We start from the raw sequence: 20,672 nt of genomic DNA, 5'->3' as shown, positions 1-20,672 counted from the left end.
CAAATGTTGACATTTAACTCCTAGGCTGTATAGTTATGTTTGATTTTTTTCAAAGTAAAACTCATATTCTGTGACCAAGCTAATATGTTTGCCTGTTACAAACATTACTGCCTATGGTAACAGCCTAAATAAAAAATTCTTTTTATATATAATAGCTAGCAGAGACTCCTGCAACCACCACAAATCATCCAATCTTTTGGAACTTGCTAACAAAAAGCATAGAAATGTAAAACCAGTCTGCTGAAACACAGATTTGCTTTAAAAACCTGTTAGCTTATTTAGACCAAAGTTCATTCTGCTGTTGTTAAAGACACCAAGTATTCAATAAGCTTCCTAATTAATATGTTCTCTAAGCTTGGTAACCTGTCCTTTACTGTAGACCAATACTTCTTCTGTAAGCCATCTCTTGCTCTTTTTTGTTGAAGGTTAATAATGAGAATAATGAAGCAATTGGTTATTATGCAGGCATGATTGACAAAAATTATTAGAGGAAGAATCTGCCAAGAAGCAATGATTACGTTATGAAAATGTTAAGGAATACTGAAATCAGTCACCATTTTTGATATTTAAGAAACATTATTCCTGCTCTTAATCATGATGACCTGTTGAAACAGTATTGATGCAAAATAATCCCATTGGACGGTAATTCTTCTATGAATAGCATACATAAGTAAATGTTAAGAAGGAGATTCAGAAATGATCTGAAGGAAAAAAAAAAGCCTTAGGAGGAAATTACCATAGTGAAAAGTAAGAAACAGAACTTTGTCTTAGCTAAGACTATCTGCCAGACACCCAGTCTGGTTGGGTAACTTTTTTTTTTAATATTTAAAAATAACCTTATTATCACTCACACATACAGAAGTTAAAACCATTCAAAGAAGAACAATGCAAGGGGAAAAAAAACTACAATAATATTCAAATACAGCAGAACTCAACCAAAACAAAACTGAACAGCACTTAAACATTTTTCCATATAACTTAAAAAAAAATCTCAAGTACCAACAAGACACTAGAGGATGTGATTTGTTTCAGAAAGATCCCCAAAACCAACATTGAATGAATAGTGGTCTGGAAAAAAAACTCCAGTTGGCTAGCAGACTCCACATAAGCCAAACTTCTCCCTAATTTAAATTTTGATACAGTCATATGACACGCGATGGAAACACAATCCGAGAAATATGTTATTAGGCCATTTCATCCATGTGTATCCTTAATTACACTTTCAGTTTCTCACACTAGAGAAGCTATTCGTTATTTACACATGTGTGTCCTATTTATTTCACTTAAGAGGATGGCCTCAATATGCATCCATTTAGCTATAAATGCCTCTAGTTTCTCATTCTTTATGGCTGAGTAGTACTCCATTTTATTAAAAAAAAAACACATCTTTATCTAGTCTTCAGTTGATGGGCACTTGGGTTGTTTCCAAGCTTTAGGTATTACAAACTGTGCTGCTATAAACATGGGTGCACATATATCGCTGTGGTGTGATTCTTTTAATTCTTTTGGGAAGATAACCAGCAGGGGAATACCTGGGTCGAATGGGACCTCTAACCCTAGTTCTTTGAGGTGTCTCTATACTGAATTCCACAGTGATTGCACCGTCTGCACTCCAACCAACAATGGAGAACGGTTCCTTTCTCCCCGCACCACCGCCAGCATTTGTTATTGGATGGTTTCTTTATAACAGCCATTCTTTCTGGGGTGAGGTGGAATCTCAATGTTGTTTTCATGTGCATCTCTTGAATAACCAGTGATGTTGAACATTTTTTCATGTATTTATTTGCTGCTTTTAATTCCTTGAGAAATGTCTGTTCATTTCAGATGCTCGGTTTTGAATTGGGTCTTTGAATTTGGGGGGTCTGATTTTTTTCTTTATATATTCTAGATAGTAGTCCTTTGTCTAAGGTACAGTTGCTGAAAATTTTTTCCCACATTATAGGTTGTCTCTTAGCTCTGTTGGTGGTTTCTCTTGCAGTGCAGAAGCTTTTTAATAAGACGAGATCCCAGTTGTTGATTCTTTCTGCTAGTTCCTGTGCTACTGAGGTTTTGTTCATAAAGTCTTTTCCTATACCAATGTCTTCAAGAGTATCTTCCAACATATTTAGTGTTTCTGTCTTGATATTTAAATCTTTAATCCACTTCAATCTTAGTTTAGTGCATGGTGATAGGTATGGGTCTAGTTTTAATCTTTGGCAGGTTGAAATCCAGTTTTTCCAACACTATTTATTAAATAGGCTATCTTTCCTCCAATGAGGATGGTTGGCTCCTTTGTCAAAGATGAGGTGGCTGAGCATATCTGTAGTTCTTTCTGCATCTTGTAATCTATTCCACTGATCCTCAGGTCTGTTTCTTTGCCAGTACCATGCTGTTTTTATCACAGTAGCTTTGTAGTATAGTTTCAGGTTGGGGATTGTAATACCTCCAGCCATATCTCTGTTGCCTAAAATTTCTTTTACTGTTCTATGTCTCTTCTGGTTCCAAATGAATTTTTGGATTGTTTTCTCTAGTTCTGTGAAATATATTATTGGAATTTCAGTTGGCATTGCATTAAACCTATATAATAGTTTTGGAAGTATGGCCATTTTCACTATATTGGTTCTTCCTATCCAGGAACAAGGAATGTCTTTCCATTTTCTTATATCCTCCTTGATCTCCTTTTTCAGAGTGCTGTAGTTTTCAGTGTAGAAGTCTTTTGCTTCTTTTGTTAGATTGACTCCTAGATATTTCATGTTTTTTGAATGCTATTGTAAAAGGAATTGTTACCCTGATTCCTCTCTCAGTGAGTCTATTATTTGTATATAAAAAGGCTATTGTTTTTTGAGTGTTGACCTCATATCCAGCTACTCTACTGAATCTGTCAATTAACTCTAGAAGTCTTTTGGCAGGGTATTTTGGATCTTCGATGTAAAGTATCATATCATCAGCAAATAATGACAGTTTAACTTCTTCCTTTCCTGTTTTTATTCCTTTTATTTCTTTCTCTTTTCTAATTGCTGTGGCTAATGTTTCGAGAACAGTATTAAACAGGAGTGGTGATAGTGGGCATCCTTGTCTTGTACCTGATTTTAGCGTGAAAGTTTTGTTTTTGACCATTTAGCATGATATTGGCTGTTGGTTTTTCATAGATAGCCTTAATCAAGTTGAGATAAAACCTTCTATTCCAATTTTCTGTAGGATTTTTATCATGAATGGGTGTTGGATTTTGTCAAATGCCTTTTCTGCATCTATTGAGATGATCATATGGTTTTTGTCCTTGACTCTATTAATATAGTGTATTACATTTATTGATTTTCGAATGTTGAACCATCCTTGCATCCCTGGGATAAATCTGACCTGGTCAGGGCGTATGATCTTCTTGATGACCCTTTGTATTCTGTTTGCCAGTATCTTGTTGAGGATTTTTACATAAATTTTATTAGGGAGATTGGTCTGTAGTTCTCTTTTTGGGTTGTGTCTTTCCCTGGTTTTGGAATCAAAATAATACTTGTTTTCAGGAATGAATTTGGAAGCTTTGCTTCCCGTTCAATTTCCTTTATGTGTTTAAAGAGTAATGGCGATAGTTCTTTAAATGTCTTGTAGAATTCAGCAGTGAAGCCATCAGGACCTGGGGTTTTCTTAGTTGGTAAATTTTTTATTACATTTTCAATTTCACTCATTGTAATTGGGGTGTTTAGAATTTGTATATCTTCTTCATTTAACTTTGGTAATTCATATGTATCTAAGAATCTGTCCATTTCTTCTGTGTTTTCCATTTTATTAGAGTACAGGTTCTTGAAGTAGGTATTGATGATGCTTTGGATTTCTGTTGGATCTGTTGTGACTTCACCTTTTTCATTCTTAATCGCATGGATTTGAGCCTTTTCTTTCCTTTTTTTGATAAGATTGGGTAAGGGTTTATTGATTTTATTTATTCTTTCAAAAAAACCAACTCTGATTCATTAATTTTTTGTATCATTCTGTTAGTCTCCATTGCTTTGATTTCTGCTCTGATCTTTATAATTTCCTCTCTTATGTGAGCTTTGGGTTTGTTATGCTCTTCTTTTTCTAGGAACTTGAGGTTCTGCATTAGGTTATTTATTTGAGTTCTCTCTGTTTTCCTAATATAGGCATTGACTGCTATCAATTTCCTGCATAGAACTGCTTTCATTGTGTCCCATAGATTCCTATATGTTGTACTGGCATTATCATTTACTTGTAGAAACTGTCTCATTTCTTCTTTAATTTCCTCTGTGACCCATTGGTTGTTCAGGAGGGTGTTATTTAATTTCCATGTGTTTGTGGGAGTTTTGTGGTTTCTTATGTTATTCATCTCAAATTGTATTGCACTATGGTCTGATAATATACAGGGGGTAACTTCAGTTCTTTTACATTTACTTAGACATGTCCTATGAACTAGCATGTGGTCTATTTTGGAGAATGACCCATGTGCAGGCAAAAAGAATGTGTATTCTGATTTTGTGGGGTGGAACACTCTGTAAACATCTATCAAGTCCATTTGTTCAATAGCTTGGTTCAGTTCTGGAATTTCATTGTTAATTTTTTGTTTAGATGATCTGTCTATTTGTGATAGTGGGGTATTGAGATCCCCCACTATAATTGTATTAGAGCTTATTTGGTTTTTCATGTCCATTAATATTTGTTTTGTATAGTTGGGGGCATTCGTATTTCGTGCTTATGTATTTATGATTGTCATCTCATCCTCTTGGATTGTTCCCTTCACAGGATGTAGTGACCATCTTTGTCTCTTTTATTTAGTTTTGGTTTGAAATCTACGTTGTCTGCAAATAAAATTGCTACCTCCTGCTTTTTTCTGGGTTCCTTTGGTATGGAGAACTGCTTTCCATCCTTTTACTTTCTGTGTATTTCTTTTTGAGTTACGTGTGTTTCTTGTATACAGCATATTGTTAGATTTTGCTTCTTAATCCATTCTGTCAGTCTATTTCTTTTGATTGATGAATTGAGACCATTAACATTGATAGTTATAATTGACAGATATTGACTCATCCTTGTCATGATGATTTACTATTGTTGGCTCTTTTATTTCTTGGTTTGTTTGGGTTTTTTTCCCTTTCCCTTTAGTTTCTTACCTTGCCTGGTGGCTTCCCACTGTTGGGCCTCATGGAGTTGTGATCTTCATTGTCTTTTTCTAGGATATTGCTTAGGATTATTTGGAGTGCTGGTTTGGTGTTCATGAAATTTCTCAGGTGTTCTTTGTCATGGAAGTATCTAATTTCCCCATCAATTTTAAAAGATAATTTTGCAGGATACAACAGTCTAGGTTGGAAGTTATTTTCTTTTAGGGCTTGAAATACTTGACTCCAGGCTCTCCTTGATTTGAGAGTTTGTGTTGAAAAATCTGCTGTGATTCTGATGGGCTTTCCTTTATGGATGATTTGTTTCTTTTCTCTAACTGCCTGTAGGATTTTGTTCTTCTGTTGGGTTTCTGGCATCTTGATTATTATGTGTCTAGGCGTAGATTTTTTTTTAAATCATGGCTAGTTGGATTTCTACATGCCTCACTTCTCTATAAGTCCAATTCTCCACCTCTGTCTGTGAAGTTTTCTATTACTACTGTGAACAGTTTTTTAATGTCAATTGTATTTTCTCCTGTTTTTTTTTTTGTGGACTCTTATCAGTCTTATATTATTCTTCCTTGCATCATCTAGTTCCTGCTGGATTGAGTTCTCATGGTCTCTTACTATTTTTAAGAAATCTCTGTTTTCATGGTCCTTCACCACAATTCTGCCTTCTATATCTGATATTCTATCTTCAGATTCCCTTAATCTGCTCTGCATGCTTTCAGTGGAGTTTTTAATCTGCTGAATAATTGTTTGATTCTGTTTGATGGATTCCATTTCTTTCTTAAGTTGGGCGATCATGGTTTCTGTTTCTTTCTTATGCTGGACATTCATGACTTCCAGCATATTTCTGAGCTCATCTATTTTTTTATATGTTTCTGTTCTAGAGCCTCTAATCATGTCTTTCACTCTGCTCACCATCTCTGTAGTTATCTGGGAGATTATTTCTGTTTTGAATTTTTTAAGAGCCTCATTCATCTGTTTTTACCTTTTTCTTCAAACCTATACCTAGCGATTACTCCCCTTTTCCTCTCCCTTAATTTCTCTTTTTTTTTTCTCCTTAAATTCTTTTATTGGTACGTTTTAGGTATACAATACATTTGCATTTATTATTGGATGCTTGTACCAGAACATGATGTATCTTGGTTTTTATTTTTTCTCCATTGCCTGTGCACCCTTCACCCCCTCCATCCTTCCCTATTTACATAAATTTCGTTTCCATTTTTTTCTTTTCTCATAATTTTTCCTTTCCCTCCTTTCCTTTCCCCTTCCCCTCCTACCACCCCTGCCTCTTTGAACCTTTTCCTATTTCAAAGTATCAATTATTTGTTATTAATCCTTTTAATCCTTATTTACACTTTCAGTTTCTCACACCTCTCCCTTAATTTCTACCAATTACTACTCTACATTTTCTCTGTAAGGATTGCCTGTACTGGACATTTCATATAAATGAAATCATATAATATATGACCATTTTGGTCTGTCTTTTCTCATTTTACATGTTTTCATGGTTGGTATACTCACTTTATATGGCCAATCAATATTCCATTAGTTGGTAGACATTTGGGTTTTTTCACTATTAATTATGCTCTGAATATGCATGTATGAGTTTTTGTGTGAATATGCTTTGGGTAAGAAGTTCTCTTGGGTAAATATCTAGGGGTAGAATTTCTGGGTTACCTGGTAATTGTGTCTTTTTGAAACACTGCTAAATTATCTTCAAAAGTGGTGGCACAGTATTACATTTCCATCAGCTATGTTCAAAGTTACAGTCTCTCCGTATTTTTATCAACATTTGCTATTAGTAGTCTTTTTTTTTATTGTAGCCCTGCTAGTGGATATGATGCAGTTTCTCACTGTGATATCAATTCCTGTTTCTCTAATGACTAACTATGTTTAGCATCTTTTCTAGTGATTCTTGACCATTTATATATTTTCTTTTGGGAAAACTACTCTTCCCATTTTTAAGTCAAGCTAATAGTCTGGATAACCAGTCCTTTATCACATATTGATTTCCAAATATTTTCTTTCATTCTGAGTGTTGTCATTTTAATTTCTTAATAGCGTTCTTGGAAGCAAACAGAGTTTTAAATTTTAAATTCAATAGATCTTTTGTTTTTTGGATTGCTTGTATATCTAAATGATTGTCGCCTAATCTGAGGTCACAAATATGTACTTTTACAAATAAGTACATATTAATATGTAAAAGTACATATTAATTTTAACTCTTCCATTTAGATATGTGGTTTATTTTCATTTCATGTTTCATATGGCTTGAAGTAGGAATTCCTTTGTGAGCCTGCATTTGTTTTATTTTTCAGAGTTAAAGAATTGAGAGGCAAATACCTTTTGACTGGGATAACCATTGCTATTCTCATGATTTTATGGCATATACATATACTATTTTCAGCTGATGACCTTCTACTCACCTATTCTCTTGCCAAATACTGCATTTCTATCTCCATTTTGTTTATTGGAATCTGAAAAAGCAGTACTTATGTATGCAGTTTGAATCCATGTTTTTAGTTATTTTTTCCCTTAATGTTCAATCTCACCTCTTCAGCTACAATACAGAGAATGCCAAGAACTTCTAAGTCTCTATCAGAAATACCTATCAGAACAGCAGGAGAAGCTCACCATGTCTCTCTCAGAACTGAGTGCTGCTAGAATGCAAGAGCAACAGGTAAGCATCTTTATTCTTATCCTTTCTTATCTTTAGTGGATCAGCAAGATGTCAGAAGTGTCATTTGCCTTTTATGTTAGTTGTCTCACAGTATATAGTATTGTCATAAAATATGCAAATACACAATGTGATTGAGTTGGTGTCTTTTGCTCTTTCCTTTTCCTTTCCTATCCTGTGGTCAGAGGTCAGCAATGATAACTTGAAGCAGGCTGTGGGTTAGTGAGGGAACTCTTGATTTGAAAACACAGCAGGAACAATAAAGAAAATGCACTCTTTGTTACTTAATGAGGAAACTCAAGTGGACTCTTTATTACTCATTACCTTTTTGAAAAGCACTAACTTTCTTATGTTTATAATTCTTAGAATAAAAGTGATAAGACATTAAAATTTAAACTGGAGAAAATTGGAACATTTTACATTTATGAGATTAATTTTAAAACACTGCATGTGTTTAAATTTTTTTAAATTATTAAGTAAAAGATACATTGCCATTAATCCTTTTCAAAATACTCTTTGTTTTGAACATGCTTACCCATCACTTGCCACTTTCTGAAGCCGTTCTAGAATTCCTTTTTCATGAATATCTTTTGTTTTACTGTCTTGGCTGCCTCAATATCCTAAATCATTTTAAAACATTTAACTTTCATGTTCATTTTGACTTTGGGGAAGAGCCAGAAGTTACATAGGGCCAGATCCAGTGATTAAGGTGCATGAGGGGACACTATAGGTAATGTTTATACAAGCCTGCCTTTATCTTAGATGGTACTCGGCACCAGCATTCATCCTATTTTTTATCATATCTCATAAAAATATAAAAGAGGACTTCCAGAACTGCTTCAGAAAGTGTCAAGAAAGAGTTGATGGCAATATGTCTTTTATTGTAATACATTTTTAAAATTTAAACATTTGCCATATTTTTTGTTCATCCCTTGTATGTTACATATTAATCATATAGGCATATGAGTGTTAATATATAAACACACACACACATACATATCACCAAGTAATATAATTAAGTTAATATTCAAAACTCTGCCACTTGTGATGTGAACAAGCTCGAATGATATTTCTTGCTCACAAGCAACTGATACTTGATGTCTTTTTCATGTCCATATGGTGCAATGCTAGGATTAAGGGTGTGTAATTACTAAATTAGACAACTGATTGGTTTGGCACCTGCCCCAAGCCAAGTAGCCTAGATACAGCAGAAAGAAGCTGCTATGGTCACTTGTAGTTTGGTGCTTTCTGCCTTCTGCTTCTGCCCACCAGGAACTTTTTCATCTCTGTGATGCCCCTCTACAAACTGAACCAAAACAAACCTTTCTTCTTTTAACCTTGGGTGTTGGGTATTTTGTCTCAGCAATAAGAAAAGTAACTAAGACAGAATTTGGTACCAAGAGTGGGGTTGTTGCTGTGACTGTACATGACCATGTGGTTCAGGAGCCTTTGGAACTGGCTTGTGGGAGGAGTTTGGAAAGGTTCAGAAATGCTGGCTGAAAAAGCAGCCCTGCCAGCCTTTAGGCTGCATTTGATGGGAGATTCTGGTCAGAGTTTGGAAGACCAGAATGCTGATAGAAATGATGCTGGTAAAGACCAGGCTCAGGAGGTTTCTCCTGGAAAAAAGTACTGCACTGGTTATTGGACTCCAGACAACATGTGTTATGCCTCGGCAGAAAGTTTGTCTGCATTTTGCTCATATCCAGAAACTTTGCCTGAGACTGAGATTAAAGCAGTGGACTAATTAATCTTACAGAAGAAATTTCAAGACAGTCTAATGTTGAGGTGATAGCATGAATACCATTGGGGAGTTTTAGCTAGATCTATGTTGAGAATCAAGAGCAAAGAGCCCAGCAGAATGATTTAAAGCATGGTGAATTTTGGAGAGAAAGGAAATATCAGTAAAGCTATGAACTGCAAAGATAAAGCAGAGGAGATCTTGATTGCTGAGAAGGAATAGGAGAATAGAAAAGATGGCCTGAGGGCATCACAAGAAACAGCAGGACTGCACCCTTTGAAGCCTCAAAATTGCAAAAGTGAAAGAGTTTGCTTTGAGAAGCAAACTTTTTCAGGAAGGACACCATTGTGGTGACTCTGCACCTGAATGGGGATACTGACCTGACCTGATTCTCTCCCCTTCTCCTGTGGTGAAGTTACATGCACATGTCCCCATAAATAGACTGTCCATCTGTATGAAGCACCTTTCTTACTCTTTTGTAATCATTGTTTATTCATCCATTTTCTTTATCATGCTTTTTTGAAAACAAGCATCTTGTACGTTGATGATTATATTCCCAGAATCTAACAAGGATTAGTGTAATAAATATTTTTAAATTTTATTTTTATTTAACACACATTTATATATGTACCATACCACATGTTAAATCATTTGATCCTAACCTAATGAGATAAGGTAGGTTATCATCTCCATTTTACAAAGGAGGAATCTCAGAGACAGTATGAGTGATTTGGTTAAGTCATAAAGCTAGCAAGTTGTCAAAGCTAAAATAGGAACCCAGCAGTGTGGTTGTATAGTTTTTTGAAGTAAGAAAGATGAGATAAACTGGAGATAGCTAAAACTTACTGAGAATTTTCTTCAGATATCCTTATTTCATAACTAAGTTTCTTTAGCTCTTAATATGACATACAGGTTTTTGGACAGCAGAACACATACATACTAGACATGGGGGAGAACTGTTTCTTTCCTTGTAAGAAGCCACAATGTCAGATAAAACATAAAATTTTATTCTCTAACAAATTTTAATTTTGTGTCCAGGTTTTGTGTTAGAGAATGGTAGTTCATTTTTTGTAAGCCATTTATTTGACTTTGAGAGATTTGTTCTGATTTTTCTTTGTGTAAGCTGCCATCTGCTAAGATTACATCCTGCAGGGTTTCCTTAGTTTTATTAAGTCCATAGTTCTCCATGGTTTTATTGTCTATACCCTAGCTTATGATTTTATATTTCAACTTCTGCTGTTAACTTGGAAATAAAAAGCTTCATCTACAAGGTACATTTTTTTTCTTCTTTGCTCCTTATCTTCTTTCTCGCTTTGTCTAAAAAATGGATGCATTCCTCATTCATTTTGTAATTCATTCATCTTGACAAGTTCTTTATTATGGGTTCTAGGATGTTCTTCACTTATCCTATTTAGATTGAAACATTTCATTTATATGTGTGCTTCACTTCATATCTCATCTTAAGACATACTGCTTACCTGTTGTATAGTCTTAGTCTTGGATGTAGAAGGATATAATAATCATACTTGTGGCAAATGTACATTCTAAAATATTACCACTGGTGAGGGTTATTTTTTTGTTGTTGTTGTTGTTAAATTCTTTTATTAGTACATTTTAGGTATACAACACAATTACATTTCTCATTGGGAATTGTACCTTTACATAATGCATCTTGGTTCTTATTTTTTCCCCATTCCTAGCCCTCCCTTCACACCCTCCACCCTTCCCTATTTACAAAGACTTTATTTCCATTTCTCAGCATTTTTCCTTTCCCTTCTTTCCTTTCCCCTGCCCCTCCCACTACCCCTAGCCCTTTGGACCTTTTCCTCCTATTTTGCATTATCGATTATTCATTCTAATCATTGGTACATTTTAGGTATGTAATATAATGACATTCATCATTGGAAATTTGTACCTTTACATAATCTCGCTTGGTTCTTACTTTTCACCCTTGCCCAGCCCTCTCTTTAACCACTGCATTACTCCCTATTTACAAAGATTTTCTTCCTATTTTTCCATTTTCTCATATTAATCCCATTCCCTTCTATCCTTTCCCCTATCCCTCCCACTTCCTTCCCATTTGCCCCTTTTCTTCCTATTTCACATTACCTATTATACATTTTAATCCTTATTTACACTTTCAGTTTCTCACACCAGAGAAACTATTCGGTATTTATACATGTGTGTCTTATTTATTTCACTGAAGAGTATCACCTCAATGTGCATCCACTTAGCTATAAATGTCTCTAATTTCTCATTTTTTATGGCTGAGTAGTACTCCATTTTATTTTCAAAAACCACATTTTCTTTATCCAGTCTCCAGTTGATGGGCAGTTGGGCTGCTTCCAAGTTTTAGCTATCACAAACTGTGCTGCTGTGAACGTGGGTGCACATATATCACTGTGGTATGATTCTTTTAATTCTTTGGGGAAGATCCCCAGCAGTGGAATAACGGGGTCAAATGGGATTTCCAGTCCTAGTTCTTTGAGGTATCTCCATACTGATTTCCACAGTGGTTGCACCAGTCTAGACTCCCACCATCAGTGGAGCAGGGTTCCTTTTTCCCCACAGCCCCACCAGCATTTGTTATTGGTTGATTTCATGATAGCAGCCATTCTTTCTGGAGTGAGGTGGAATCTCAGTGTTGTTTTCATTTGCATCTCTTGAATGACCAGTGATGTTGAACATTTTTTCATATATTTATTTGCTATTTCTACTTCTTTGTCTGAGAAATGTCTGTTCATTTCAGCTGCCCATTTTCTGATTGGGTCTTTAAATTTGGGAGGTCTGATCTTTTTAAGTTCTTTATAGATTTGAGATAGTAGACCTTTGTCTGAGGAAAAGAAGGTGAAGATTCTTTTCCCACGTTGTGGGTTGTCTCCTCACACTGCTGGTGGTTTCTCTTGCTGTGCAGAAGCTTTTTAATAAGAAGAGATCCCATTTGTTGATTGTTTGTGCTAGTTCATGGGCAACTGAGGTTTTGTTCATAAAATCTTTTCCTACACCGATGTCTTCAAGAGTTCCACCTAACCTCTGTTCCAACGGGTTCAGCCTTTCAATTTTAATATTTAGATCTTTAATCCATTTCAATTTTAGTTTACTGCATGGTGAGGCATACAGGTCTAGTTTTAATCTTTGGCAAGTTTTGAACCCCAATTTTTCCAGCACCATTTATTAAAGAGGCTGTCTTTCCTCCAGTGAAGGTGTTTGGCTCCTTTATCGAAGATGAGATGGCTGAGTGTGTCATTGTTTCTGCATCTTCTAATCTGTTCCACTGGTCCTCAGGTTTGTTTCTTTGCCAGTACCATGCTGTTTTTATCACAGTAGCTTTGTAGTATGGTTGCAAGTTGGGGATTGTGATACCCCCTGCCATGTCTCTGTTACCTAGAATTGCTTTTGCTATTCTGGGTCTCTTCTTGTTCCAAATGAATTTTTGGATTGTTTCCTCAAGGTCCATGAAGTATGCTGCTGGGATCTCAACTGGAATTGCATCGAATCTACATACCAGTTTTGGAAGTATGGCCATTTTCACTATATTAATCCTTCCTACACAGGAATAGGGGATGTCTGTCCATTTTCTGATATCATCTTCAATCTCTCTTTTCGGAGTGCTATAGTTTTCAGAGAAGAAGTCTTTGATTTCTTTTGTTAGGTTGATTCCTAGGTATTTCAGTTTTTTGGATGCTATTGTGAAAGGAATTGTTTGCCCTATTTCTCTTTCAGTGAGTCTTTTGTTTGTGTAGAGGAAAGCTATTGATTTGTGTGTGTTGACCTTGGATCCAGCTACTTTACTGAATTTGGTTATTAAGTCTAGAAGACTTTTGGTGGAGTTCTTGGGGTCTTCTATATAGAGTATCATGTCATCTGCAAATAATGACAATTTGATTTCTTCATTTCCTATCTCTATTCCTTTTATTTCTTCTCTTGTCTAACTGCCGTGGCTAATGTTTCCAAAACTATATTGAACAAGAGTGGTGATAGTGGACATCCTTATCTTGTTCCTGATTTTAGTGTGAAGGATTTCAGTTTTTGACCATTTAGTATGATATTAGCTGTTGGTTTTTCATAGATGGCTTTTTTCAGTTTGAGGTAGAAACCATCTGTTCCAATTTTTTATAGGGTTTTTATCATAAATGCATGTTGGATTTTGTCAAATGCTTTTTCTGTGTCTGGGGAGATAATCATATGGTTTTTGTCCTTGGCTCTAGTGATATAGTGTATTACATTGATTGATTTGCATATGTTGAACCATCCCTGCATTGCTGAGATGAATCCCACTTGATGAGGGTGTATGATCTTCTTGATGATCTTCTGCATTCTATTTGCTAGTATCTTAGTAAGGATTTTTGCATCTATGTTCATTAGTGAGATTGGCCTATAGTTCTCCTTTTCGGTTGGATCTTTCTCTGCTTTGGGGATTAAGGTGATGCTTGCTTCCAGGAATGAATCTGGGAGTATTGCTTCCCTTTCAATTTCATTGAAGAGTTTAAACAGTAGTGGCAGCAGTTCCTCTTCAAATGTCTTGCAGAATTCAGCAGTGAAGCCATCAGGGCCCAGGCTTTTCTTAGTTGATAAGTTTTTAATTACGTTTTCAATTTCATTGGTTGATATTGGGTTCTTTAGAATTTTTAGGTCTTCTTCATTCAACTTTGGTAATTCATATGTATCTAGGAATCTGTCCATTTCTTCTGTATTGTCCATCTTATTGGCATATAGGTTCTGGAAGTAGATATTGATGATCCTCTGTATTTCTGCTGGGTCTGTTGTAATTTCACCCTTTTCCTAATTGCATGTATTTGGGCCCTTTCTTTCCTTTTTCTGATACGGTTGCCTAAGGGTTTGTCAATTTTGTTTATTCTTTGGAAGCACCAACTGTTGGCTTCATTGTTTTTTTTATATTGTACTCTTAGTCTCCATTGCATTGATTTCTCCTCTGATCTTTATAATTTCCTCCATTGTATGAGCTCTGGGGTTGTCCTGCTCTTCTTTTTCTAGAAGCTTGAGGTGCAGCATCAGGTTGTTTAATTGGGCTTGTTCTGTTTTCCTAATATGCATATTCACTGCTATGAATTTCCCTTGTAAGACTGCTTTCATTGTGTCCCATAGATTCCGATATGTTGTATTGTCATTGTCATTTAATTGAAGGAACTGTCTGATATCCTCTTTAATTTCTTCTGTGACCCATTGGTTATTCAGAAGTGTGTTGTTCAATTTCCACGTGTTTATGACATTTTTCCAGTTTCTTTTGCTATGGATCTCCAATTTCATCACACTATGGTCTGATAATATACAGGGGATAACTTCAATTCCTTTGCACTTACTTAAACATGTTCTGTGTGTGAGTATGTGGTCTGTTTTGGACAATGACCCATGTGCAGCTGAAAAGAATGTGTAATCTGATTTTGTGGGGTGGAAGACTCTGTAAACATCTGTTTAGTTCATTTGTTCAAGAGTTCGATTGAGTTCTAGTATTTCATTACTTATTTTTTGTCTAGTTGATCTATCTATTTGTGGCAGTGGGGCATTGTGGTCCCCCACTACAATTGTATTAGTGCATATGTGACTTTTCATGTCCATTAGTATTTGTTTTATATAGTTGCGTGCACTAGTGTTTGGTGCATAGAAATTTATGATTGTCATCTCTTCCTCTTGGATTGTTCCCTTTACAAGGATGTAGTGTCCTTCCTCGTCTCTCTTAATCAGTGTTGGTTTGAAATCTACTTGATCTGCAAAGAGGGTAGCTACTCCTGCTTTTTTTCAGGTTCCCGTCACGTGGAGTATTGTTTTCCATCCTTTAACTTTCAGTCTATGAGTTTCCTTTTGAATCAAGTGTGTTTCTTGTATGCAGCATATTGTTGGATTTTGCTTCTTGACCCATTCTACCAGTCTTTTTCTTTTGATTGGTGAATTGAGACCATTAATGTTGATGGTTATAACTGAAATGTATTGACTTGTCATTGCCATGACTTTTTCTTTTTGTTGGGTTCTCCCCCTTTACATTTAATTTCTTGTCATTCCAGATGGGTTCATTCTGCTTTGCTTCCTGGGGTTGTGATCCTCAATGTCTGTTCCTAGGATATTGTGTAAAAGTTTTTGGAGTGCTGGTTTGGTATTCACGAAGTTCCTAAGGTGCTCTTTGTCATGAAAGTATCTTATTTCTCCATCCATTTTGAAAGATAGTTTTGCAGGGTACATCAATCTGTGTTGGAGGCTGTTTTCTTTTAGGTCTTAGAATATGTTGCTCCAAGCTCTTCTTGCCTTGATGGTTTGTGTTGAGAAGTCTGCTGTGATTCTGATGGGCTTTCCTTTGTATGTGATTTGTTTCTTTTCTCTGACTGCTTGTAGAACTTTGTTCTTCTGTTGAGTTTCTGGAATCTTAACAATTATATGCCTATGTGTAGATTTTTTTTGATCAAGGCTATTTGGAGTCCTATATGCCTCACTTATCTGTATGTCAAGTTCTTTTCCCCTGCTTGGGAAGTTTTCTGCCATTACTTCTGTGAAGAGTTTTTTTATGTCATCTGCACTCTCTCCTGTTTCTTCATTGACTCCAATCAGTCTTATTTTATTCTTCTTTGCATCATCTAGCAGCTGCTGGATTGATTTCTTGTGTTCCCTTACAATTTTGAAGTAATTTTTCTTTTCCTGGTCATTAATTGCAATCTTATCTTCTATATCTGAAATTCTGTCCTCACATTGGCTCATTCTGCTGTGTAGACTTTGAGTGGAGTTTTTCATCTCCTGGAAATCTATGTGCATCTGTTTTATGGATTCCATTTCTTTCTTATGTTGGGATTCCATCATGTTCCTCAGCTCCTCTCTAGATTTATTAATCATGTCTTGCACTAGGAGCCCAATTTCTCCTATTATCTGAGAAATTATTTCTGATTTCATTTTTTCCAGATCCCCTTTTTTTTGCCAGTTCCGTGGGTCCAGGTGGTTGAGTATCAGAGTGTTCCATCTCATTTCCCTTTGAGGTTGCTGGAGGTGATCTGGAAGTCTGGTTTTGAGACTTATTTATGTGTTTTCTCATTTTGACTGTTGGGGCAGGGTGTCTTCTGTTGGCATCCGCGCGGCTCACCTCCTCTGAGCTGGGAAAGGTGGGACAGTGGCCAGGAGCGACAGTAGGGATGGTAGCCCGGAAGCCACTTCCTCTGGGCCAGGAGTGGCAGGACAGAAGGCGGCCCAAAAGCCCTTTCCTCTGGGTTGGGGGCAGTGGGAGGGTCCCTTCCTCTGGACCAGGAGCAGTAGGATGGTGGCTCAGAAGCCCCTACCTCTGGGCTGGGTGTGGCTTGAAGGATGGTGGCCTGGAAGCCCCTTCCTCTGGGCTGGGAGCAGTGGGAGCGATGGTGGCCAGGAAGCCCCTTCCTCTGGACCAGGAGCAGTGGGATGGTGGCTCAGAAGCCCCTATCTCTGGGCCGGGAGTGGCGGGACCCAGTACCATGTTATTTTTATATTATGTATCTAAACTTAAAGACATCTCAAACTTATAACTTATAACTTCTATTTTCGTCTTATTTGATACAATTTAAGAAATGTATTTATTCAGGGCTGGGGATTTAGCTCAGTGGTGCCACTGCCTGTCTCGCAATCGCAAGGTCCTGAGTTCGATCTCTGGTGCCAAAAATAAAAGTATTTATTCAGTACTATGTATATTAAGGCCGCACTTTGAATAGCTTCTCCTATTCTGCTTTGACAGTGTTGGTGTGCAATCCTACCTTACTGTTTTTCTTAACCCTCCATTATTTTGGCAGGTAAATATAAAGAAGGAGCTTTAGAATTTTCCTGGGATTTCTTTCTTTTCCTTAAAATGAGTAAAATCGTCACTTTTTAAACTATGGGCTAAAATGGACATTGAGGAATCAGTGCTGTTTTGACTTGGTTAAAACACTTATACAGAAACTTCATTTTCCTCATGATTACTTATCCCATGTCTTTTAATATAGAACTGGGTCATGTACTGGTCAGGAATCTAAAATACACTAAAGATAAATCACGGCCAAGTACATGTTTAATGTCCCTTAGTGATTTCTATCACTGTTGTTGCTGTAGCTTTATTTAAAGAGTTTTGGTAGTGCTTAGGGCTACAGAGTCTTGGAATTACTTCATATCCTTTGTTTATTTTCATTAATTCTTTTGTTTAAATTTCCTTGAATTCCCAACATATATATATTAATAAAGCTCCTTATTTAGTTCTCTCTAATTTTATTCTTTGTGTTTTACTGTTTTTAATGTATAATACGTACATAATAATACATAATAAATTTCTTCTAATTTAATAGAAGCTATATTGGAGTTATAGTACCACTTTGTCATAATAAGCCCTAATTTTATTGATAGTCCAAGAAACTTGACAGTACTTCTAATTGACAAAGAAAAATTTAAGGTGTCATAGTTTTTATACTAAGTTTCTCACAGAATAAAAGATTTACAGGAAAAAAAAGAAGAATAGAATTAACTGTTGATTTCTCATCAGAAACAGTGGAAGACAGGAGTAGTGGGATGACATATGCAAAGAATGAGGCTAGGGAACCTTTAGAAATTAAGCAAAACTATTATTCAAAAATGAAAATGACATAAAGATGTTCCCAAATGAACTAGTTGCTAGTATATCTGCCTTACTATGAATCTTAATTGACGTCTGTTCAGATGAAAGGAAATAATGTAAAGCTGTGGCTTAAATTCACAGAGAAAAAAAAGAGCACCAATAACGGTAATTATGTGTTTCTCTCTTAAAGTTACAGATACCCGAGTAAAACAATAATTAGAAACTATTTTGTGAGTTTATAAGATATAAAGATGGTATGTACATGTGTGTGCCTTTGTACAAAGCAGGGAAAGGAGTTATGTTGGAACACATTTCCTATATATTTCTGGAATTAAGTGGAAAGGAAGTGAAATAGTCTAATCACAAATAATGTGATCGCTCTATGTGGAAAATCTAAAGATTAAAAAAAAAACAACGACAAAATTAATAAGTGCAGAATACATGATACATATCCAAAAGTCAGTTCCATTTCCAGTTGGTACCACTGAACAATTAGAAAAGGGTATATTTAACAAAAGTATAAAACATGTACAATAAAAACTACAGAATATTGGGCCAGGGATTTAGCTTGGTGACACCACGCCTACCTTGCAAGCGCAAGGTCCTGAGTTCAATCCCCAGTACCAAAAAAACAACAAAACTACAGAATATTGCTGAAAGTTTTTAAAAATCTAAATTAAAGAAAATAGGTTTCAAGTTCATGGATTATAGGACTCATGATAAAATGGCATCTCTCTCAAAATTGATCTATAGATGTTTTGTGATCTCTATCAGAATTGTAGCAGATTTTGATAATTTCTTTTTAATAGAAACTGATAAAACAATCCTAAAATTTAGATGGAGATACAAGTAAATAATAGCCAAAACAATTTGAGAATGATGAATAAAGTGGAGGGTTGCTTTTTACTGTTTCAAAATTTCATTCTAAAGCTATATGAGAGTAGGTAGAACTTTTAGGTGGCCCACGTGACTTTTGCCCTCTACTCCTTTTACTCTGAGGTCTATGTTATGATATACAGTAAAAAGATTATCTAGGTATACCTAGTCTAATTACATAAGAAAAGTTTTTTCCAGTTGTGAGTAAAAGAGGAAGTCAGAGAAATTTGAAGTAGGGGAAGAATTCAACACATCATTGTGGCTTTAAAGGTAGAGGGGACTAGAAGCTAAGAATAGGTTGGCCAGTAGCAAAAAAAAAGTGAAGACTTTTAAGTCCTACAGCCACAAAGAAATGTATTCTATCAACACTCTGATTGAGCATGGAGAATTCATGAATAATTACCAATTAGACCACAGCCTGCTAACAACTTGAATTCAGTCTTTGAGATACCAAGCAGAGAACCTAGGCAAACCTAGGATCCTAGGATTCTGACCCACAGAACTATGAGCTAATGAGTCTATGTTATTTTAAGCCACTGCATTTGTTGTGACTTATGCAGAAATAGACAATAAATCCATATAATATTCAAGAGAATGTAGCACTGCCATAAGAATGGACACATAAATCAATGAAACAAAATTGTGAATTCAGAAATACACCTTAACAATTATAGTGAATTGAGTTCTTTACAAAGGTGCTAAGGTAATTAAATGGAGGAAAAAACAATTTTTCAGCAAAACATGATGTGATGGACACAAAAGAAGATAAATTATAGACCCTTACTTCATACCATGCACAAAAATTAACTTCAACCTTATTCTAACATCTAGGATACTTGCCTTGAAACTAACTTCAGATACTGATTTTTTCTTTGCACCAGTTTTTACTGACTTCTTAATAATTTGCTCATCAGTATGTTTTATCCATTGTTAGATTTATCATAGTCAGTTATTTATTCAGATAATTACACAAATTACTGGTATTATAGATCAGTTACCACTGTGAGAGAAGGGACTGGTTTCTGTATACTTTTTTGAAAATCACACATACCTATTCTAGATTGTCAAACCAGGCTAAACTGAATAATAAATGATTACTTGTGAAATTCTTCTGATTTTTACCTGTGTATTTGGAAAATACAATTCTTACATTTGTGTCCTTACAGTTTTGGATTCTGTGTTTGTTACTTAACATATTTTGGCATTTTCTATTATGGCTGCATAGTGTTGTTAGGTATAACATGGTTTAATCATTTTAGTATAGTGGGCAATTAAGATTCACACTGGCTTTTATTACTCAAATCTTGCAAATTGTTCTTCCATATTCCTATCTGTGCCAAAAGACTTCTAATAAATACCATAAAGTCTAGTTAACTAACCTCAAATGCTAGTAGGTGTATTCTGTTTTAAAAAGAAAAATCTTATGGTTTAATTGTATAGATTTTTTTTCCCTTGGGATATTTAGTGGGGTGTTGTTTTTTTTTTAGCCTTTCAGATTTTTGGAAGATGAAAAGAAAATCCATTTCCATTATCTGTTGCTGTTTAATAAACTACACAACTTAGACAAACAGCTAACATTTGACAATTAAGATAGGTTCAGCTGGATGCCTTTCGCTGATCTTGCCAGTAGTCACTCATATGGCTGCATGCAACTACATAGCATGTTGGCTATGACACTGCCAGTACTGAGCCTCGTTTTCTTCATGTTGGCTCAGGGCCTCTTGCTGGATCTAGCCTCTGCACATGGCT

The 20,672-nt window shown here is 35.6% G+C and overlaps 1 protein-coding gene across 4 annotated transcripts in view; it reads left to right on the top strand.

Annotated features, from left to right (window-relative positions):
• Positions 1-20,672, top strand: part of Kiaa1328 (KIAA1328 ortholog) — a 308,994-nt gene that overhangs the window by 104,535 nt on the left and 183,787 nt on the right. For all 4 annotated transcript variants that reach the window (XR_002386322.2, XM_021236694.2, XM_021236695.2 and 1 more), the window contains one exon: positions 7,637-7,764. Coding sequence is in view for 3 of the 4 variants with exons in the window: in XM_021236694.2 (XP_021092353.1) it covers positions 7,637-7,764 (128 nt within the window). In the remaining variant the exon portion in view is untranslated. The remainder of the gene's footprint in view (positions 1-7,636; positions 7,765-20,672) is intronic.

The sequence above is a fragment of the Heterocephalus glaber genome, unplaced genomic scaffold (genome assembly GCF_053883595.1).
Source record: "Heterocephalus glaber isolate CG9 unplaced genomic scaffold, H.glaber_assembly_v1.0 deba00000331, whole genome shotgun sequence".
Lineage (NCBI taxonomy): Eukaryota > Metazoa > Chordata > Mammalia > Rodentia > Bathyergidae > Heterocephalus > Heterocephalus glaber.
Note: the sequence above shows the minus strand (reverse complement) of the source record. Positions and strands in the feature narration are given on the sequence as shown.